This window comes from Drosophila innubila, assembly GCF_004354385.1.
Source record: "Drosophila innubila isolate TH190305 chromosome 3R unlocalized genomic scaffold, UK_Dinn_1.0 2_E_3R, whole genome shotgun sequence".
Classification (NCBI taxonomy): Eukaryota; Metazoa; Arthropoda; class Insecta; order Diptera; family Drosophilidae; genus Drosophila; species Drosophila innubila.
In genome coordinates, this window is record NW_022995380.1 from 5663446 (window position 1) to 5687802 (window position 24357).

Genomic DNA, 24357 nt, shown 5'->3' on the forward strand with positions numbered 1-24357 from the left:
GAGAGACTCTGGAACTCCATTTTTTATTTCCACACACAGCTCATTCTTTTTTTTTTTGCACTTCTCATTCAATTGCTCCCACTGATTTTTGTTGCACTGCGAAATTATGGCTCGTATATTTCTCTATTAGTGCACAAAAGACATTTCAATTTCTCGGTCTTGCGTGCTGTGAGATGTCTTGGTGTCGATCTTGATTCTGGTCCTTTTAGTTGGCAATTATCTAGTTGCGAAATTTATGGACCACCCGACGACTTTTGTTTGGCCTTTTTGTGGTCATGAATGGCAGATAGACTAGTGCCTCCTACATGGCAATTGTTCCAGGATGTCACACAGTTATTGATAGCCAACTACTTTCTTGTTAGGAAGTGACTTTGGTTGATATTGTTCGGTAACAATACTCACTTTATTCTTTCTATTTATTTTGCAGCAATTATATTTCTGGTATCAATTCTAATTCCTGGGAATTTTTATATGGATTGAGTAGTTACATGTAGATCTTCACATGTTCTCAATCTTTTTCGAATGATATAAAAATAACACATAGTTATTCTCGAAAATGCTGAATTGTGCATGTTTTGCATTAAAAATATATCAACTTTCTATATTATTATTGAAAAACCTTAATGATAAGAATACATATCAATTATAACAAATGCAGTCTAAGTCAAATATCTTAACATTTTCAAATATAGTAACACTTTGTCATCTGGTAAGATGAATCTAACTAAAAATATATCAAATTTCTACATTATTATTAAAAAACCTTAATGATAAGAATACTTATCAATTATAACAAATGCAGTCTAAGTCAAATATCTTAACATTTTAAAATATAATTACACTTTGTCATCTGGTAAGATGAAACTAACTAAAAATATATCAACTTTTTATATTATTATTAAAAACCTTTAATGATAAGAATACTTATCAATTATAACAAATGAAGTCTTAGTCAAATATCTTAACATTTTCAAATATAATTACACTTTGTCATCAGGTAAGATGAAACTAACTAAAAATATATCAACTTTCTATCTTATTATTGAAAACCCTTAATGATAAGAATACTTATCAATTATAACAAATGCAGTCTAAGTCAAATATCTTAACATTTTCAAGCATAATAACACTTTGTCATCTGTTAAGCTGAAACTATCCGAGTCTTAGGTCTATCGCGAAACCCCCAAAATTGTAATACATCTTTTTTCTTAACTGAAATCAAATGCAGCTCATTTAACGTAATGAACATAACTATATTAAATTTTAAATTCCACCTTTAATAAATAATAATAAATATATATTTACAATTTTAAAATAAAACATTTAAATATAAAAATGTTAAATTAAAGTTGTAATATTTATAAATTAATCAAAACTTCGTGCAGAGTAAATATTGAACATTTCATTCTTGTATCCCAAAAGATAATTATCAATAACATTACGTGATAACAAACAACTTCAACTTGAGTTACGTGTATGTCCAGGTTCGCCTTCGTATTTTTCTTTCTTACTCCATAAGTTAAGAGTTGTCATTGTGATTGACATAAATACACAAGCATATTATATCGTCCAATTTTGTTTAAAAAAGGTACGCATGAGTATTTCATAGTGAATTTAGCTTTCCCACACTTGAGAATAAAACAGATTCGGTTCAATCACAAAAAGAGTGTTATTAATTGCCTGTAATTATAGAACAAAACTGTGCAAACATCGATATCGACAGCATCAATTTTGAAATGCTGACGAAAGCATATCATCTTGAAAAATTGGTAGTGTCTGTACTTGTTGCCGCATTGGGTCTTGGCCAAGTGCTCAAAGTGTAGCCGCTGTGTCTGCAGCAAACAGAATTAGAGAAATCAATGGGACACATTATTAGTTAGATCATTGTGGCACTTGTCTAACAACGACGACACACTGTCTGCCGGGGAAAATGTTCTCAGGACTGACCAGGGACACAGGTAGTTGTAGATATGCGACCTGCACGCCCCTATCAAGCAACCTTATTGCCATTGTCTGGTTGTCTGCTTGTCTGGTTGTCTGTACAAAAAAGGTTGTGTAGTTTGGAAAATTGCAGCTATTGTGCACACGTAAAAGTCACATTGATATTGACCAGAGGTTCGATCTACTCGTGTAATAATAAATTCCAACATTTTGTCAGAACAGACTTTGTGTCTATCCTAGTTCGATGCTCAGGTGGGCCGACCTCATTGTCCTTATGAATGACGCAAGCTGTCGTCTGAGTAATGGCAAGGATACGTGAACAATTGCAATACCATCTATACAAGGGACTGTGAGAAAACTGAGAGCCGTCGAAACAGTCACTTTTGATATACTATATATACAATAAATGGATTGGTTCTGGCTGCAAAGTTAAGATCTATTTAACTTGCTCGAAACTAATGGGTTTTTCTTGCGGATTTTCTGAATGAATTTTAGCAGATTTTTTGCCCAAAAATGACTTGTGAAAATTGAGTTGTAACCCTTTGATAAGACAATGTGCAAATGTGCCGATGAAAGCAAACTGCAAATTTTCCTTTGATTTTTCCGGCATGACTCGACTAATTGGCTAAATGATCTGGTTAATGGGAAGTGAGGAGTCATTAATGAAAATGCTTGGAAAATTACCGATTTGCAGGCATTTACTAAATGCGAGTGAAACCAAACAATTTTTTTTTCAATTTAAGAATAAATAACGGTTTCAAAAGAAAAGTAAATTTTTCTAAAAGATGAAAAATAAATCTAGATACTTGTTTTTTTTTTAGTTTTATATTGTTTGTGTATTTTTGTGTAAACATAAATCGTATAATACAGCTCTGAATATTTAACTATATATATTAATATGTAAATCGTATCTTTGTATTGCTATTCACCGCTTTTAGTATAGTGTATAAAAAATGTGACAAAATATTTTTTTTTAAACTCGTAATAGTATCTCTTAAATAACTATTTGTATGTTTCGCTTAACATTCTTAATCGCTTAGCATATGAGAAAGGATCACTTATGGATTTATTTACACATGTTTGGGGTAACTTCTACCCTGTCACGTAGTGGAAGTGTAAATATTCATTAAAAAATAAATAGCTCAATATTTGCATATATCGTCGGCATATCTCTGAGGTAGACTGTGTGTAGGTGTGTATTTGTATATTTGTTGTGCGCCAGTTTGCGCCAGGTACGCCTGAGGTAGATGCTCTAAGATAAAGATTGATTGGCCGGCATTGAGTATTGCTGTTGATTGGATTGTTGTTGTTGTTGTTGTTGTTGGGCTTGTAGCTTGTAGCGTGCAAGCGCTTCACAGATCGCTGGGTTAGCTGTGTGGCGGTCAAAGGTCACCTCACTTAGTATCCATACAGATATGGATACATGGGCATAAAGATGGCCGGTCCCAGCTGACGTTCCTGCGGCATATGCGTCTTCATGTGCTTCTTGAGATGATCACGGCGTCCGAACTTCTTGCCACAGGCGCTGCACGGATACGGACGGAGTCCAGAGTGGATGCGCTTGTGTCGGGTTAGTTCCTCGTTACGTGTAAAGGTCTTGCCGCAGGTTTCCACGTCGCACTTGAAGGGTCGCTCGCCTGTAAGCATCGAAAAGGAGGAAATTTGTTAGTAAGGCATGTTAACGATTTCTCTCGAGGATTAACTTACCGGTATGGATGCGAATGTGTCCCTTGAGTTGGCCATTGTTGGAGAAGGCCACATCGCAATGTGGGCACTTGAACTTCTTTGGTCGCTGCTTGCGAGCGTTGAGCGCCTTCAGCTGTGCATCCTCAGCCATGACGCGTGCATACTCCTGCTCCATCAGGCCCAGCGTAAAGGGATCCATGCCAAAGGCAGCTGCGGTCGGAGTACTGGCGGCGGCGGCGGCTGCTGCTGCGGCGGCATAGTACAAATCACTGGCGGGCATGTAGGGAGCGGGTTGGGGGGACAACTGTTGTGGCGTCAAAGCCGAGGATGCGGGAAATGCTGGCTGCGGCGTCGCATCCAGCAGAGGAGTGGAAGTGCGTGTATAACTGCTATTGAGTCCATCCTCATAGCTGGATTTGCTGCTGCTGCTCGCCGAGGAGGAGGAGGAGGATGACGAGGAAGATTCACGATCGCTTTCCTGGCCATAGCAGCAACTGCTGCTGCTGGGCAGCTCCGTCTTGATGGTCACTCTCTCGGGTGCTGCTGCGGTTTCCGTGTCGGATTCACGTTCACGTTTCACTGGCCTGGCGGGCGGCGCAGGCGTTTGGCGTTGCGTATCCCAGGGACGGAAAAGACGCGAGTACGTTTGCGGGGGATGCAAGTTAATAGTCGACATTTTCGTTGAATTAGTTATAGATAAAACACAATAATAATATTCGTTATTGGGCGGAACACTTGACGTGTGCGTTACAAGATCTCAACTCGAACTGAACTCTCTCAGTCGAACGGCGCACAATTTAAAGAGATTTTCCTCATTGAACGAAAAAAAAAGATCCTGGCCCAAAGGCCTACCTAGCTGCGGCGTACCTACGCACACACACACACACACACACAGACATAAATATACATTGGGTAAACGTCGACCGCTTCATTCATCGATTTGCTGCCTATCTGTCTGTGAGAGCGAGAGGCACGCTTCAGGGTTGTTTTTCGCACCGCACAACAATGGCCGCTCACGCAGACTCAAACACACACACACACAGATACTCACACATACAGACTGGTATATAAGGTATGCGTGTGTGTGTGTGTGTGTATTCATGCCAACAAATCTAATCGGCTCTTGAAATGGCAGCTTCCTTGACTTTCGCTTTTAATGTGTGTATTCCCAGCACTATTTATTAGATATGTATACATATACACATACATATCTACATGTATATTTTTGTATCTCCCGACAGGGTGGAACTTTAAGCGAAATATTCATGATTATGAATTTTACGCTTACCTACCGACAAACCCCCTTATACGCAATTTGATAAAAGTTGTTGTCTCAAAGGCGCAACTGGGTTTGCTTCTCGTCCCTTAACCCCCCCTTCTCTTCGCCTGGTAACCCCCCGCCAGTGTGTTAAGCTATAACTTGGTTATCTGTGGGTTGTTCCGGGCTTGCCCGTAAAAGCAAGGGGCTTGCGTTAGCTTCTGCCCTTCTTTGGTGGCAATTTATTATTGAATTAAGTGCTTCTTTCTTTTTTTGGGGGTTGGTCGCGTCTTTGCACGCAGTGGGCTTTAAATATGCAAAATGTGTATCAAGCAAGTATATATAGCCAGAGTGGAGTATATAGTATGTGCCTTCGATATTCACAGCGCATTCTTTTGGGGTTTGAGCTAAGGTTTGAGCATGTAAAATGGTACAGTTGGTTTAAGTTTATCGCCGGGATGCTCCGGGGGATGACACGGATAAATTGTTGGCTACTTTAGGGCAGAGAAAGGCGTTTGCCCCAAGACAATTGCCAGATAAATCTTGAGTTGGATACACCAAGAGATAATTGCCAAAGACGATCTGTTTTGAGTTGGCTGACTAAAGATACTTATAGTTTATATCCATAAAGACAGCCTGGTTTATAGGTAAAGATTGTCACAGCGTGCTTATCTAGTTGATAAGCCAAATCTATCTAGAAAGCTAAATTCGTCGTTACTGGCTGGCCTAAAGAAATCCAAGCCCCTCTTTAATCTACCATTAATCAGTGCTTAATCCTGTTACTATGAGATCTATAAAAATCACACCTAGACCATTACTTCAAGTGATCAATACCACATATAATAATCACTCAAAGAACTGAACATCTCGTGATTAAGCGAGAGCCGGATGTATCTTGATCTATACGCGCTATAGCGGATCTGTGAGCAGCAAGCTAATCTTGTCCAATACTCAGCAATTCTTCGGAGTTATGCTTAGCTTATCTGTCTTTGGCATGGCGATAAACACGTTAGCATAAGTTGCCGCTGTAGTTTGGTTAGGATGTGTTTTTCCCCTAACCACATCGTCGCCATCTAATGAGGCGCCGTGCAACTTCTCTCCATGTGCAACATGTGCTGCAATCAGGAAAAGATCTCATGTCAGTTGCTGAAATTTCCTCATTAATCAAAGTATCGATATGACGCCACATTCTTATATCCTTATTGTTATATGCCGCAATATTTGTTCTAATTATTATTCAGGTATAAGCATAAGATTTGTATGAAAGTATTCCAGACATTCCATGAATGAAATTCTTTTACCGGCTGGCAATTTGCTATTTTTAATTACTTTATAGCATTTTTTGACCATTTATGAGCATTGCATTGTGTTAGGTAGGTGCTACTTTATGACACCGACACCAGCGATAAGGATGATGTCGGAGCTGCTGGGAATGGGTGGAAAATCCTATGCTCATTATTTGACAAACAAGCGGGGAAAGTCCCAAGCCCCGGTATCAGACGGCTGCAAGCCTAAGTGCCAGCCTACGCAAATAAGCTCATGGATTTTATGACCCCGCTGCGCCTGGCAACCCACCTCCTACAACTACCTGATTAACCGGAGATTCTGGCCTGATTTTCAGGCAAAAACGCATTTATGAATGAGTTCGTTTCTCTACTGCTGCTGTGAATGAATCTCTTTGGCGCATTGTCGATTTATGGTAGGTACTAAAACCACCTACAGGCGCAGCCCTAAAGCCCTACCTAACCCGTAACGTAACCCAAAGCAGCCGAATCCAATGCACCCGTTGCACTCATTACCGTTGCGAGAACAAAGCAGTTGCACTTAAACCTAATGATTTCCCTTTTGTTTCTAATGACGTAGCGGTAGGCTTAAGCAGCACCAGTATCAGTATCTCTGGATAACATGTTCAGTTCAGAGGAACTTTGTCAAATTCAACACACAAGTAGCCAACAATTAATGCCCTTATTAACACTTAAAAGTATTCCAATACATGCTCTTTTAATTTATATAAAAAAAAAACTAATCAGTATTAATATAATATTATCAATATCTGCAGTATATTGAAAATATTTTAAATCACTTTTCCTACAATAATCTTAAATTTACTCACAAACAAAATGCGATATAATTTAGTTTGAAAGCGAATATTTTTAATCTGCAAGTCGAATCTAATTAATGTATATAATATAAAGTTTATATGTATTTAGTCTGCAAAATAACTATCATAATTCATTATTGAATCAACTTAAGTTATTCGCACTCTGTTTTTAAAAGTTGTTTTACTAAGGGTGCTGTACGTTGTGAAGGTAATCTTACATAATCTTTATAAAAATAAATTAATAGAACATATTGCCTAGGCATGTTTTTTTAATTATATTAAAAATATTTAAATACTAGAAGTAAACAATAAACCAATGTGTATTAAAAGTAAACTTTAAAATATAAAAATTTCAATTCTATTTAACTAGTTTCAAAAACTTTTTACTTTACTTGCGTATTGACATCTTTCTGCTTAAAATACCTAACGGGTAAATTTTTGTATGTATACTACGTATGATACAAATAATGGAAAAAATCATGATTATTACATTTTACCCAAAAATGTATCTTATTTGTTCAAACATAAATTACTTCTTCTGTTGTAATTCCAGTCGAGTTGACTGTCAAGTCTTATAAGCTTTATTTTAGATGCGTTTACTTGTGCTTACAAAGTCAAAGCTCAGCACTTAAGCTTTCGACCATCGAAATAAAAGTATTTTATAAAGTGACACGCTGGTGTAGATTTAAATTAATTGAGTTCTGTACGCTCGTTATGCTGTGGGAATTTCTTGCGATCTTCGTTGGTGCAGGGTATTGTGGCATTTGACAATCTTCTATAACTGTGCTCCTTTAATTTCCTTGTAGGTTCTCAATTTGCTATTCTTCTACAAAAGAGCAAAATTTCCTCAGCGCCTGCTTCTTTCAATTGAAGCCCGAAAATGGTTTCTGGCTAAAACTCATTCCACGCAATTAATAATATTTATTTTTCATGTTTGTTATACATTCACACTAAAAGTTATTTAAAAATTGTTTAATGTTTTAAATTCTTTATTTATCAAATATATAAATATAAATTTAATCAGCCTTATATACATACATACACATTTATTCTGCCTGGCTTTCCATTTTATCAAAAGAAATCGCTGTTTTTGTTGCTTAGCAAGTCTTTATCAAAATTAAAAGTTTAGAAACTCAAGTCTATCAACCAAAAACTGACCTATCTTTATTTTGCTTACTATTTAATCAATCTGAATTGTTCACAATTTTCATTTATAGGCTATAACGTTATGTAACGTGGAATTCTTTCAGTTCACATTTTTGTATTTAACTTATTTTAAATATTTAGCAAGTTCATACAGTATAGAGATCTAATTAATAGAGAGAATAATATAAAAGTGTCACTTCAAATGAGTTTTGAGTGAAATTTTATTAAATATATCTACTACGAGTATGTATATTAAAAAAAACTAATGTAATTGCTAATAAACTTTGCTAAATAGGTATCTAATTTAAGCAATCCACTTTATTGTTAACCTGAATACGCATTATTAAACCTTCTGCTAAGTGTACACTAGTTAGCTGTACATACACTGAAAAAAAAGACCAACTTCTAAAATCAAGAGCATTTATCTTAAATATTTTGTTCTTAAAATAAGATTTTTTTAAGACCAAATTAATAAAACTAAGATTATTACTCTAAAAAATCGTTAAATCTTAATATAAGAAAAAAGTCTTAAATTTTTAGGAAGTATGAATATGTACTATTTCGTGTCAAACAAATGGTGGTTTGAGATTTTTTAGATTAATACTTTTAATTTTAGTAATTTGGTTTTAAAATAATCTTTTTTTTAAGAACAAAATTTTTAATATGAATGTTCTTGATTTTAGAAGTTAGTTTTGTTTTCAGTGTAGTACTGCACTCTCGACGAAAACATTTAATCTTGTTTATATGTAGATCAATGTTGCGCATAAAAGCGATGGGACTCAGTAAGGCGTGTTCAGTAAGACTAGATCGTTGTGAAGCGTAAACTACAGTTTAATTTGGAAGCAGTTTTAAAGTAAAATTAGTAATATGCGGTGGGAGGATTATCTTGCAATATTCTTTTTGATTTTGCTTCTGGTCTATCGCTGGTCCACTGCCAACTATAATTTCTTCAAGGATCGTGGAATTGATCATCATAAACCATATCCCTTTCTGGGAAGTATGTGGAAGATGATTCTGCTTCAAAAATCAATGTTTGATCTCACCATTGAATTGTACAACCAAAGCAATAGCAAGTGAGTGAAGATTAAGTGATATTGTTAGTGCATCGGGTACTATGTAATATTTCCGCGTATACTACCCATATCGTTACTGTCACTTTAAATATAGATTATTTACTTACTTATTCACAGGGTTTACGGCATTTTTGAGCAACGGACACCGATACTGATGATTAGAGATCCGGAATTGATCAAGAAAATAACGATTAAGGATTTTGATCATTTTATGAATCATTGGAATATATTTGGCGCTGATAATGACGATCCTCATGATATGGACAATATGTTTGGCAGTTCCCTATTTTCCATGCGTGATACTCGTTGGAAGGACATGCGGAGCACACTGAGTCCTGCCTTCACGTGTTCCAAAATGCGTCAGATGTTTCAACTAATGGATCTAGTGGCCAATGATTCATTGCAGTGCTTGAAAAGTGATCAGTATTCGAAGGATGGATTCGAGGTGGACATTAAGGACTATTTCACGCGGTTCACCAACGATGTTATTGCGTCCACGGTATTTGGCCTTCAGGTGAACTCGTTCAAAGTTCGAAAAAATATCTTCTTTATGCTCGGTAAGAAGTTGACCGAGCTTACCATTTTGCAGAACATCAAGTTTTTTTTATTCACCAGATCAAAAGTGCTTTATAGGGTGAGAATCCACTTTTATTCTACTGGATATTCCAAACAATTTTTATTAACCCTTATTTCCTTCAGAAAGTTTTCGGGTTGACGCTCTTTGATAAGAAAAGCACAGATTACTTTGTGCGTCTTGTCATGAATGCGATGAAGTATCGACAGGAGAACAACATTGTGAAGCAAGACATGATTAACATGTTGATGGAGGCGAGTGGCATGATTCAGACTGATAAGACCAAGTCAGGAATTATTCGCAACTGGAATACTAGTGAAATTGTGGCTCAATGCTTTATATTTTTCTTTGCCGGATTTGAGAATTCTGCGGTGCTCATGTGCTTTACCGCTCATGAGCTCATGGAGAACGAGGATGTGCAGAAAAAACTTTATGAGGAGGTGGACCAGGTGAACAGCGACCTGGAGGGTGGCCAGCTGACATACGATGCTCTCATGGGCATGAAGTACATGGATCAGGTCGTATCGGAGGTGCTTCGAAAATGGCCTGCAGCAGTTGCCATTGATCGAGAGTGCAACAAGGACATTACCTATGTAGTAGATGGCAAAAACGTTGAGATCAAGAAGGGCGAAGTCATTTGGTTTCCCGTCAGTGGTTTTCATCGAGATCCCAAATATTTTAAAAATCCTGAGAAGTTCGATCCCGAACGTTTTAGTGATGAGAATAAGGATAATATCCAGCCATTTACATATTTTCCTTTCGGAGCAGGTCCACGCAGTTGCATAGGTAAGTATGGCATGTAACAAACTTCAGTAACTGATCTTCTTTAATTTATTTGTAGCTTCTCGATTTGCTTTGATTGAGGCAAAAGCTGTCATATATTATTTGCTGCGCGATTTCCGTATTGTAGCTTCTAAGAAGAGCACAATACCAATGGTCCTTAACCCCAATGGCTTTCAGATGAAGCCCAAAAATGGTTTCTGGCTAAAACTTATTCCACGCAATAAAAACTTTTAAATATATCTTAAAACAAGTGGAAAGGATATAGTCGAGATCCCGACCATATGATATCCGTTACTTATTTAATGCTTTAAATATATTACTACCTAATAAAAACTACTGAATACTTTTAGGTGATTGTATCGAAATAATAACTTTATTCATAACTTTGGTTAGCTAATACTCCCATTCTACTTGTCCGATCTTGTTGCGGTTAAGTGAGATGATAATATTAAAAGTTAACGTTAAGAAACTTGATCTGAGTGGGGTATATAGAAATCTGTGTGCCAAATTTGGTTACTCTATCTATTATAGTCTCTGAGATCCCATTGTTAATACAGACGAACGAACAGTTTTTTGCGATTTATGGGGGTGGAGGGGGGCGTGGCTTAAATTTGAAACAAACTTGATCTGAGTTGGGTATATAGAAATCTGTGTGCCAAATTTGGATGCTCTACCTCTTATAGTCTCTGAGATCCTTTTGTTCATACAGACAGATGGACTTGGCTATATCGACTCGGCTATTGACGCTGATCAAGAATATATATACTTTATAGGGTCGGAGATGCCTCCTTCTCCCCGTTATAAATATGCATAATAGGAAATAAACGTAGAAAAGTTTATATACCTACATATGTTTCTCCAGCTATTCTTTCTCTATAAAAGACTCTTTGTAAAAATTATATAGATTTAATTGTAGCATCTACTAATAAGATAATCTGCTTAAGAATGTAACTCCGCTTATATTTAAGAGAATGAAAATGAGTCAAACAATGAACATAATTACGATAAGTCAGACTGCCGTGGCTTCGCTCCCGTCGAAGCTCTTCAATTAAGATTTCGACCAACTAAACGAAGCTTTATATTCACACGCTCGTTTGGGTTTCAATTAGTTGAGTTCAGCACGCTCAGAGCGTGCGGATCGTTATTGTATTTACTTTGTGTGCGGTTAAATCGTTAAATTCTCGTTATGCTGTGGGAATTTCTTGCGATCTTCGTTGTGTTGTGGCTTCTGGCCTATCGCTGGTCCACAGCCAACTATAATTTCTTCAAGGATCGTGGAATTGATTATCAAAAACCATATCCCTTTGTGGGAAGCATGTGGAAGATATTTCTGCGTAAAAAATCAATGTTCGATCTGATCGTTGAGTTGTACAATCAAAGCAATAGCAAGTAAGTAAACTAGATAGCAATTCATTTACTGCGTATTATTCGTGTAAAGGTTAAGCCCATAAGATACATAGCTACATATATAAATGGATATATTTAGGTACAAATATGTACTTATGTCATTTCAATATACACAAACAATTGTTTTGAAGTCTTATATTGGGTGCATGCGATGGAAAATGTTTGTATTCATTTGGTATTTTGATAATAAGTATAATGTTTGTGTATATGTATATAATATGTACTTGCATTTGTTTTACGAATTTAAAAATGTCTTTTAAAACATACATAATACATAGTTAGAGTAAACTAAAATCTTTTCTGACTTAGTTCAGAATAAATTATAAAAGAAGCAGTATATTACGATAAAGCTATAATGATCACATTAGTATCGAGGGTAAAAATAAAAATCGACATATTAAAGATAAATATTTTCTTTGTTTGGCTTTGAACTGATATTATTTACCTAACTTTTCGCAGGGTTTACGGTATCTTTGAGCTACGAACACCACTGCTGATGATCAGGGATCCCGAATTGCTGAAACAGATAACGATTAAGGATTTTGATCATTTTGTGAATCATTGTAATTTGTTTGGTGTTGATAATGATGATCATCATTGTATGAACAATCTGTTGGGAAGCTCCCTGTTCTTTTTGCGGGATGCACGCTGGAAGGATATGCGGAGCACATTAAGTCCTGCCTTCACGGGCAGCAAGATGCGTCAGATGTTTCAGCTGATGGATTTGGTGGCCAATGAGGCGGTGCAATGCTTGAAACGAGATCAGTCTTCGCAGGATGGATTTGAGTTGGACATGAAGGACTACTCCACGCGATTCACCAATGATGTAATTGCCTCCACAGCCTTTGGCCTGCAGGTGAACTCGTTCAAGGAGAGAGAGAATACCTTCTATATGTCTGGCAAGCAGATGACAGATTTTTCGGCGTGGACGAACTTTAAGTTCTTTTTATTCACGAGCTCGAAGAGTCTTTTTAAGGTAATAATTGCCTTTTTAGTTATCTTCAATAATTATAATGTCTTTTATTCTTCCTATTCAGTTTCTCAGACTTTCGCTCTTTGATAAGAAAAGTACAGATTACTTTGTGCGGCTTGTCCTGGATGCGATGAAGTATCGTCAGGAGAACAACATTGTGAGACCTGACATGATTAACATGCTGATGGAGGCGAGTGGCATGATTCAGACTGATAAGACCAAGTCACGAACAATCCGCAATTGGACTGATTTTGATATTGTGTCGCAATGCTTTACCTTTTTCTTTTCCGGATTTGAGACATCTGCGTGGCTTACGTGCTTCACCGCTCAGGAGCTAATGGAGAATGTGGATGTGCAAAAAAGACTCTACGAGGAGGTGACAGAGGTGAACATGGATCTGAACGGTGGGCAGCTGACATACGAAGCTCTCATGGGCATGAAGTACATGGATCAGGTCGTTTCGGAGGTGCTCCGAAAGTGGCCTGCCGCAATCGTCGTAGATCGAGAGTGCAACAAGGATATTACCTATGTGGTAGATGGGAAAAATGTTGACATCAAGAAAGGCGAAGCCGTTTGGCTTCCCACTTGTGGATTCCATCGTGATCCAAAATATTTTGAAAACCCTGAGAAGTTTGATCCCGAACGTTTTAGCGATGAGAATAAGGATAAAATCCAACCATTTACATATTATCCTTTTGGCCTCGGTCAACGCAATTGCATAGGTAAGTGTATCATGTTGTGGCATGTGGAAAACTGCTCTAACTCCTTTAATTTCTCTACAGGATCTCGTTTCGTTTTGCTCGAGGCAAAGGCTGTCTTATATTACTTGCTGCGTGACTTCCGTATTGCACCTTCTAAGAAGAGCACAATTCCAATGGTCCTTAGCACTAATGGCTTTCATATAAAGCCCAGAAATGGTTTTTGGCTAAAGCTTATTCCAAGAAATTTAAACTAACATGTTTAAAAAATAAGCATAGAATGAAATTTAAAAAGTAAAACAGAGAAAAGTTATGTTTCCTAGAGAAAAAAACCTCTATGTCAAAATTGAATCAATTTGAAATTTTTTTAAAAATTATTTATATATTGCTTATCTTGTTAAATAGATTTTCTACTTATAAGAAAATCTGCTTAGGGATGGATATCCGCATATATTTAAGAGAATGAAATGAAAGAATGAATGAATAAATTAGTCAAACAATAAACATAAAATTAATAAAACAAGTCGTGGCTTCGCTCCCGTTGTAATTACTGATATGTGAATAAGGCTGTAATATTATTAAATTCTATATTTAATACATTTTATCAATAAGAATGATACCATACATTTTCGCAACATCAATATTTATTCCACAAACTATCATAAAATATATATTTTTAAAAATAAAATAATTCACTTGTTATGTAATTAAAGAATTTTAAGGTTTAGCTATGTCTAATTTACAAAAGTAAAAAGTTATTGTATATACTATGTCCAATTAAACTATCGAGTTTTATTATAATTGAACTTCACTCAAAATATTGTTCTTATTCGGTGGAACTTAATTCAGCTCATAAGCTTTACTCGCTCATTGTGTTGAAATTGCAGTCAAGTTCATTGTTAACCTCTATCAGTTTTATTTTTAGATGCGTTTGCCGGTAGCTTTAGTAAGTGGTTTGTTTGTGTTTTCAACCACATACGCAATTTCATAATTGTCTTGCGAAAGTCAAAGCTCTGCAATAAAGCTTTCGACCAGCTAAACGAAGCTTTATATTCACACGCTCGTTTGGGTTTCAATTAGTTGAGTTCAGCACGCTCAGAGCGTGCGGATCGTTATTGTTTTTACTTTGTGTGCGGTTAAATCGTTAAATTCTCGTTATGCTGTGGGAATTTCTTGCGATCTTCGTTGTGTTGTGGCTTCTGGCCTATTGCTGGTCCACTGCCAACTTTAATTTCTTCAAGGATCGTGGAATTGATTATCATAAGCCAGTTCCGTTTTTGGGAAGCATGTGGAAGATGGTTCTGCGTAAAAAATCAATGTTCGATCTGATTGTTGAGTTGTACAATCAAAGCAATAGCAAGTGAGTAAACTAGATAGCGATGCGGTGACTTCCAAAGGTCAAGCCCACACGATGCTTAATTACATCTTAATAGATGATGTGTTTAGGTATATACATGTACATATGGATATGTACTTATGTCATTTCGATACACACAAACATTTGTTTTGAAGCTCTAAATTTGGGCGCGGCCTCAGACTGTTGTGATTGAATATGTTTGTATTCAGACAGCGTAAAATTATAGTATTTATTCTGGGACCGACGGCATCTGTAATTCTATATAAATTCATTAAAATAAAAAAAAACTATTTATAGCAGTCAACGCTTTATTAATTGTGTAGTTAGTTATCAAATAAACCAGTTTACTTAACACTTGACTAAATTTCATAATACATTGTTTATCTCTTTACTAAAACGATAGGCTTAATTGGGAAGCCGATTATTTAATACTCTTGTATAAACAGAGCAGGGTAAAAAAAGTTTATTAAAAAGAATTTTTACCTCGAATTAGATATTTAAAAAAATATACATTTGATTGTACATAATTGAAATTTTATAATTAACGTAAAAATATATATACATATATAAGGTTATGCAAGGATTAATTTTTGTAATTAAGTTCTGGATGAATTATAATAAAATTATCATATTTTGATAAAGTTATAAAAATCACATCTGTATCGACAAAAGCAAAATACATATTTTCTTTGTTTGCGGCGGACAACAATTATAATCTAATATATTGTTTAGATAACGTACGTGCAGTGGCCTTGATAAGACTGATATCATATGTATATTGGTTGTCGCCATAAAAACTGGAGGTCTTTTTAAAGAACTTCACTAATCGGTCAGTGTCACTTCAAAAACTTAGATTACTTATGTACTTTTTCACAGGGTTTACGGTATCTTTGAGAATCGGACACCGCTGCTGATGATCAGGGATCCCGAATTGCTGAAACAGATAACGATTAAGGATTTTGATCATTTTGTGAATCATCGTAATATTTTTGGAGTTGATAATGAAGATCAGCATGATATGAACAATCTGTTTGGAAGCTCCCTGTTCTCTATGCGAGATGCACGCTGGAAGGATATGCGGAGCACTCTGAGTCCTGCCTTCACGGGCAGCAAAATGCGTCAGATGTTCCAACTGATGGATTTGGTGGCCAATGAGGCGGTGCAATGCTTGAAACGAGATCAGACTTCGAAGGATGGATTTGAGTTGGACATGAAGGACTATTCCACGCGATTCACCAATGATGTGATTGCATCCACGGCCTTTGGCCTTCAGGTGAACTCGTTCAAGGAACGAGAGAATACCTTCTATATGTCTGGCAAGCAGATGACAGATTTTACGGCATGGATGAACCTTAAATTCTTTTTATTTACGAGCTCGAAGAGTCTTTTTAAGGTAATAATTGCCTTTTTAGTTATCTTCAATAATTATAATGTCTTTTATTCTTTCCTATTCAGTTTCTCAGACTTTCGCTCTTCGATAAAAAAAGTACAGATTACTTTGTGCGGCTTGTCCTGGATGCGATGAAGTATCGTCAGGAGAACAACATTGTGAGACCTGACATGATTAACATGTTGATGGAGGCGAGTGGCATGATTCAGACTGATAAGACCAAGGCAGGAACAATCCGCAATTGGAGCGATCGTGATATTGTTGCTCAATGCTTTGTCTTTTTCTTCGCTGGATTTGAGACATCTGCGGTGCTTATGTGCTTTACCGCTCATGAGCTCATGGAGAATGAGGATGTGCAAAAAAGACTCTACGAGGAGGTGGCCCAGGTGAACAGCGACCTGGAGGGTGGCCAACTGACTTACGAAGCTCTCATGGGCATGAAGTACATGGATCAGGTCGTATCGGAGGTGCTCCGAAAATGGCCTGCAGCAGTCGCCGTGGATCGGGAATGTAACAAGGATATTACCTATGTAGTAGATGGGAAAAATGTTGAAATCAAGAAAGGCGAAGCCGTTTGGCTTCCTACTTGTGGATTCCATCGCGATCCCAAATACTTTGAGAACCCCGAGAAGTTCGATCCCGATCGTTTTAGCGATGAGAATAAGGATAAAATCCAGCCATTTACATATTATCCTTTTGGCCTAGGTCAACGCAATTGCATAGGTAAGTGTATCATGTTGTGGCATGTGGCAAAAAGTTCTAGCTCCTTTAATTTCTCTACAGGATCTCGTTTCGTTTTGCTTGAGGCAAAGGCTGTCTTATATTACTTGCTGCGTGACTTCCGTATTGCACCTTCTAAGAAGAGCACAATTCCCTTGGTTCTTAGCTCCTCAGGCTTTCAATTAAAGCCCAAAAATGGATTTTGGCTAAAACTTATTCCACGCAATTAAATCGAACAAGTTGCCTTATATATTTTTATATGCATACAAAAAATGTTAAACTTGTTTTTATTTATTTACTCTTTAGTTTTATGAAATATATAACCGCAGATTCCAACAGCTTTAATAGTAGAAATTGGTTTTCACTAGACCCTATTTCAAGAGACAGATGCCTTTATATTTACTTACATTGGTATAATGCTAATGAGTATTGGAATATACGATAAACCCAAGCAGTAGTATATTTATGCTATAAACAAAATAGATTACACATATTTCGACTTGACAGCTAATTGTTTTAAATATTAAAATTATTTATTATTATTTTAGTTTTTATTTCGCACGGCTGTTTTAAAAATATTGGTGATTGTAAATTTGGAGCGATAAAAAACAATATTAAGTTATAGGTAATATTTACATATTTAACTGCCGGATATAAGCCATCACAGTTCCTAAATCATTTAATTTCACAAAAATTAATTATACGAATTCAAAGCCCCTGTCGCGGGTAGAACGAGAGGCACAGTGAGGCACAGTGAGGCACAGTGAGGCAAAAGGCGCTTTTCTGGGCGTTGCGAAAGCAGCTGGATACTTGGATGAACTGTGGCCATGTTATGGGTGTGAATGGTGGACTGAATGGAAAACCGCACTTTAACGCGAAGACATAAATCAAATAAGTTTTTCAAGTGAATGCACTCGACTAATTCGAGCGACAAACGCGCCAAGGTACGAGTATAGAGCGAGGATGTTGCTCATTTTAGTGTAAGCAGGACACACAGTGACACAAGGGTTCTGCTGCCCTAAGGCAGTCAACAAAAGGACACTATAACCACATAAACACACACAAAGACATAGATATGTATACTCAACGCAGATATCGATTAATATTTACCCCGTGACACAACGCCACAAAAACCGCGGCGGCCGTTGGTCCATTAAAAGGCACACAAAGAGCAACTACCACCGTCCTCGTCCTCGTCCCCGTCCCCATCCACGTCTCCGGCTGTTTGCTACAGGCAGTCCGTCCTCCTGCGCCCTTGGACAATGGCAGGCGACAGTCAACACGCGCGTTTAAGTCGCATCCACTCCAAACATGATCAATGCCCGTTTAGTTTTCCCACTAAAACGCACGCTTCTCGCTCCTTTTGGGGCATGCCACAGGCAGCTGAGTGCGACGTCTCTCTCTCTGTCTCTCTCTTTTGCCCTCTCTCTGAATGTGTTTCTGTGTGTGAGTGTGCGTGAGCAGCTGCCCTGTCTGTTAGCGTTAGCAATGGCGTTCGTGTGTGTCGCCCCGCCTACCGCGCGCGTTTTGTTCGCGTTTTTTGTCGCCATCAGCTTAGGACATTGACAACGCATTTGCAGAAAGTCAAAACAGTTGTGAAAATCCTCTAGAAATTTCAATTTCGTTACAGTTGCAATCACTGAAAATGCACTTAACCTCAAATCCAATAATCCGCTTGTAATGCAGTTCATTCAAAATGCAATACGACTGACCAATGTGTGTCCATTCCAATGATCCTTGTGTGCATGTCCTGCGGCGTTTTTCAAATTTGAATACCTATGCGGGCAACAAAGTTGTGTGTGTTTGTGTGCAAAGTGTTGACCTCGACGGGTAATCGTTCTATTATTAATGGACATTTGCCTTCAAACAATGTCACAGTGCCGTATCGAACTATTGGCTACCGACTAGATACGATTTACCTGCCCAGGATTAGCTGGATTTAAGGGCTTACAACACTTTTCAGAGCGCTGAAAATGCAAAACAAGAGAGGGAAAGCGATAAAGGGGAGAGAGCGGAAGAGAAATAATAAAAAGTAAAATTGTAAAAGTAATATTAAATTGGATCTAATAATGTATATAAAATGTATAAATATTGTTGGATATAATTTTTAAGAGGTAGGAATAATAATAATAATAGTATTGCTTTATATGCCATTTTATATTTTACATTTTGCTTGAAGCTAGCTTTATATGTTAGTAACAGAATTTAGATAGAACATCTTTTCAGCTGAGAAATATATATTTATATGCTATTTAAATATACAAATGGAGATACATTAAAATTGGCATAGAAAAACCTTAAGGAAATTGAATGATTTTAACTTAACTTCTAAACTTACTGACTACTTAGAATCCTTTTGCTTTATGCGATTGATTTTATAGCTATTACTGAATTTTACTGAAAAGTTTAATTTCAGTAGAGTTGGACATAGGCGCGTTTATCATTTTAATTTTAGCTTCATCATGGACGTTTATCGTTGCGTAATAGGAGGGTTTTCTTAAGGTCAATTTGGCAATTGATTTTGTTTAGTTTTCAATTTTATTTTGGTGAGTTTGTGCACAGCTACCCTAAGTCTGGCAACCATATAAAATTATTGGTAAAAATATTGTTTTATTGAAAATTAATTTGTTGTGCATTGATAAATTTGACTTACGATAAAGGGATACAATATGCGGATTGATTAATATATTTTATCTAATATGATCGTTGATGCATAGAAAGATACATTCCCATTCAGGTGAATAAGGTATTTTTAATGTTTAAGAATATATTTTACGTGTTTTTTTGTTTATACTATATATCGTTCCTGATAGTTTTTCTAGCAATTGATTTCCGTTTGAAGTAACAAAGGAACTTTCTTCAAATTGCCGTGTGACACGCTTTACGGCTTATAACAGATTTGTCGAAGAAAATCGTCTTAGGTTTTACAGATTTGTGCAAGGAAGCGCAAGAAGTACATGAAAGTCTGTAACAATTGTCGGCGGTAGCGGCACGCTCCCTAGGACCACAAGCCATACCCATTGACCAGGTTGTCCAAGCCGATCCTTGATCCGCCTAGCCTGGTTTCCTGTCGAGAAATGAGGCAAACATAAGTGGCTTGGCTCTGCCCATGGACAAGAAGGAAAGTCAAATGCAAATTGAAATGTACGAAAATGCAACAAAGACACGACGAGTTCTATGAATTGTGGACAATGCTACTGAGGTTTGCAAAAAGCCTTTTCACACTTATCAATGCAGTTGCATGTTGAATGAAAGAATTGAAGGATGCAAAGAGGCGAAGAGGCGAAGATCTATGAAAGGGAACGGTAGGAAATTGCAAAATGCAACTGTGACTCCTATGGTGCAATTATGATGGAAAGGTGCTAATAATAACCGATAAATTCATGTTTACCTAACAGCCCAAGGCTCTGGTCAGCTGTCAAGTGTCTGTTTGTGTGTTGCCGTGTGCCTGAACATTCATATGATGAATGAATAGTTGAATGAATGCTATGAATGATGAACTGCATTTGAAGTGTCTCTGGACTTTGCCTTTGCCTCTGATTGCATTCTTGTAGGTGTAAGAGATTGACATTCATAGTGATATACTCCAATCTGGCCAGCCTGCTGCCCACGGACATTGAGGGCTGAGTGCAATTGTTGCGGGGGAAAATTGCATTCAATTTGATTGATCGGTAAAATGCATTGCCCAGTTCCGCTCGTGCGATTTTCAATAGCAAAAGTAGTGCAAATAATTCCAGAAAAAATAGCATTTTTTTGATAAAAAAAATAAATATGTTGTAATAATTTGATTGATGGGCTCTATTCGATGGTGCTTCCATATAAAATTATTATTATTTTGAATGCATATTCAGATGTACATATGTAGTTCGTGTGACTTTCCAACGCATTCCAGGCAACCGCATGTCTTTGGTTTATGTAAAGTTTTGTAGTGTCGGATGAGAAACCGCAAAAACTAGTATAAATTGACATCATAAATTAAAATTACTTCCACCCGTCTTCACATAGGCGCTCCTCGAGGGCAAACCCAATGACAGCCCTCGCTGTGGCATTGGGTTGCTCGGAGGGTTGAACCTCTGGGGTTGCTGTGATACTCGCAGATATAACGATACCCAAAAGCCAAAAGGACCAAAACGTAAACGTCAAGCAACTGAAAAAAGGGGCGAGCACGCAGCCATCAACACGATTATTTCGCATAAAATAAATTGATTCCTGTTAAAAGTCAAGCATGTCCTTTGAGTCTAGAAAGGGAACTGTACACAGACAGACACAGATACATTTACAAAACCAAAAACAGCGCTCGAAAAATGTCGAAATTTGTCCACAATAAGTTCTTTATTGAGTCGCCATAGACAAAGGATTGCCATCGCCGCCACCGCCGACACTTAAACCACGGCATTGCCACTCAACTCAGCGACGCAACAAACAATGAGACAATAGCCAGAAGAAAGACAACAGAAGACAGGGTAAGGAAAACGGGAAAAACTGTGGCACGTCTTCGCCTTGAATTGCGCCAGGCAACCGCATCTGTAGCGGGGCAGTCCCGACACCTTTACCTTGACACCTTCCCTTTCTTTTGGCTTTGGCTGCTCCTATTCAATTCAATAGAACCTTCCATATAAATAATGATGAGCGAGCCAATTTTTGGGCAGTTGCGTCAAGAGTGAAGTCGACCTGGTCTATTGTATTCTCGGCCTGCTTTGTATAGGGCAGACAACTAGGCAACGTGGCTCTAACAATTCCTTGTCCCAGCGATGTACTTAACTGCGGTCGCCAAGCTGCCTGACTGGCTGACTGGCAGCTCTCCCCTTGTCTCTCACCAGACGCTCAGTCGCCGCTCAAATTGAGCGTATGAAATTGATTAGCCAACGCATTTTAGTTACAATATTTGTATTTAGTTTATCAACTAATTTAAAAGCCGCTCGCCCATTAACAAAGTGGCGTGCGTGAAGATGTCTTCAGGTTGCCACCTACGAAGCAGAAGATTTCATTGAGGGTTATTGGTTTTAGGGGCGATCCCTCAATTTAGATATGCTGACTGCTATTGTGGTTCTAATAGGGACAGGGTTATGATTAGGGAAGGTATTCTAATTGCTCAACTACATTTTTTATTTTTATTGAATTGATAAACTGCTTTGATTTTTCACAGTGTCTTTACCAAGTATTGAACACTTCTTTTAATATGATATATTACTTAAGATTTAGATAAATATATAAAATAGGTTGACGATAGGAACTGTCGGCTCCTAACCCTCGTTGTTAAAAGGAATAACAGTTATTGTATGTAGATTAGATTATTAAAAGATTAGAACTTAAAAAATAAAAAACTAATACTCGATACCCTGACTATAGGAATACCCGTTACATACTTTTAGGAGCTTGTATTGCCTTAAAATTAAAATCAGCTATTTCCGTCATTCTGTTTAACTGATATTGATGCGATTAAGTAGGATAATAGATGATTATAAAAGATAACGTTAATTACCAATAAAAAACGTAAAATCCTAAAAGCGGTTGGTGTGGTGGTTATGGTGTTATGACTATATCGACTCGCCTGTTGATATAACCCTCCTTATCCCTTTTACATACATTTTAACGAACACAATATACCCTTTTACTTATTTTTTAAATAACGGATATAAAAATATTACTAATAGCTACTGCTTGAAAAAAAGAACGTTAAGTTTGAAAATAAAAGCTGAGTAGATCAGTAATTTTACTTACATATGTCGATCAGCAAATGCAATACATTTATAATTTGAATCAAGGATAACTATCAAAAAGTTGTATTCAAAGATACATAATTCTATGTTATAAAGAGAATTCTGCATACATAAGTCCTTCAAATGTTATACTTTTTAAAGAAGTAGTCAAAAATGAAGAATTAAAATCTTATATTATAAATCGGTAACAATCAATTGCAATCTGAAATGGGGCAAGCTTCACGACTTTCCCATGCCATATACAATACCTTAAAAGTAGCCAACAATTGACAATAGATTAGAAGACTAAGCCGATCATTTGCACTCTCGATTTGTGAATCAAAGTCATAATTCTGCTTTACTCGACTGTCAATTCAATCAGAAACAGCCGCTGCAATTCTCAAGAACTCCTTCAACTTTTGCACCTACTTTGTGGGATTGTGATTGAGATACATATACTCGTAGCTACCTCTTATAACCTGTTACAATTGAATGGCAGGCAACCGTCATATAAATGAAGTCAGCTCCCAGATACCATTATTAATTAGCAGAATTGTCTATTTTGGAAGGTGTCAACAGGTAAATTCGTCATTGTGTTGGCGATTTTCTTATGCTCGTATGCCCGGAGTGAGTGTCCTGCTTTGTTTTTGCAAGGCGGGCCTCTAGAAGGCGGCTAGATCTGAAGGTGCCGCATGTAGCAATGTCACGTTGCACATCTGAGAGGCCGGCCTGGTCTGGTCGGCCGCAATCTAAAGGATAATGTGGCAAAATCCTGACAATTGATGTCCTCAGCAATCCTTGCTGCGGCACTTCAAATGCCGCGACACCGACACTAAGGACATTTTCTTTGTTTTTGTGTTTGCACAGACAACACACACACATACATATGTGCATACGAATAGATATACACTTGACGCTGCGGCTGAGCGAGGGCGCATATAAATAATAATCAAACAAATATACTCACAGTAATGCGTCGCTCTGCACTGTTTGTCTCCAATGTAATTTTTCAACATGCCTCAAGTGAGTTCTGCGATTACCTTTGCTTGCATGCTGATATATGTACAAATTTATGTGAGTGTGTGTGTGTATGTGAGTGAGTTCTAATCAATTTCAATCAGCTTTCGCTTGTGTTGCCATAAGCTTCTCATAGATGGCGCTGCTGCGGCGCACACACATGCAAGTACTTCCTAAACGCCACACTTTTATTACATTTTCTGAAGTCTCGCGTTAGGGGCGTTTCGTGTCACGAGTGTGGTGAATTTCGCGCCGACGCTATTGCGCTTTAATACACTGAGAGACAAAAATGAAAATGCGAATCCAAAAAAAAAAAAGTTAGACAAAGTGAAAATCAAAACATTTTACTTTTTTTTGCGGTAAAAACTCCATTACTATCTGAATTGTTTCTGTAGACAAAATTAATTGTAATTCAGACCCAGATGTTATAGATTAATTTATACATGACTTAATTATTTTCTATATCAGTGGTATCCAAACTCTTACAATCAAACATTGCGCTTGTGTGCAATTTAATGGTATGTTAGCTTAAAT

The 24357-nt window shown here is 37.2% G+C and overlaps 3 protein-coding genes across 3 annotated transcripts; 2 read left to right on the forward strand and 1 right to left on the reverse strand.

Annotated features, from left to right (window-relative positions):
- Nucleotides 1-3259: 3259 nt before the first annotated feature.
- LOC117791624 (transcription factor Sp5) lies at nucleotides 3260-4303 on the reverse strand. The gene is made up of 2 exons (XM_034631432.1): nucleotides 3649-4303; nucleotides 3260-3578 (listed from the first exon to the last, which is right to left on the reverse strand). Exons 1-2 carry the CDS (start codon nucleotides 4301-4303, stop codon nucleotides 3340-3342), a joined length of 894 nt encoding a protein of 297 aa, XP_034487323.1. The 3' UTR covers nucleotides 3260-3339.
- A 4696-nt stretch (nucleotides 4304-8999) lies between these two features.
- On the forward strand, nucleotides 9000-10796 carry LOC117792362 (probable cytochrome P450 9f2). The gene is made up of 4 exons (XM_034632472.1): nucleotides 9000-9205; nucleotides 9323-9827; nucleotides 9905-10565; nucleotides 10621-10796. Exons 1-4 carry the CDS (start codon nucleotides 9000-9002, stop codon nucleotides 10794-10796), a joined length of 1548 nt encoding a protein of 515 aa, XP_034488363.1.
- An 860-nt stretch (nucleotides 10797-11656) lies between these two features.
- LOC117792363 lies at nucleotides 11657-17452 on the forward strand. Its single transcript, XM_034632473.1, has 8 exons — nucleotides 11657-11951; nucleotides 12429-12945; nucleotides 13007-13664; nucleotides 13725-13885; nucleotides 14789-15000; nucleotides 15874-16390; nucleotides 16453-17110; nucleotides 17171-17452. The coding sequence occupies exons 1-8, from the start codon at nucleotides 11749-11751 to the stop codon at nucleotides 17335-17337; spliced, it is 3093 nt and encodes a 1030-aa protein (XP_034488364.1). The 5' UTR covers nucleotides 11657-11748; the 3' UTR covers nucleotides 17338-17452.
- Nucleotides 17453-24357: the final 6905 nt, after the last annotated feature.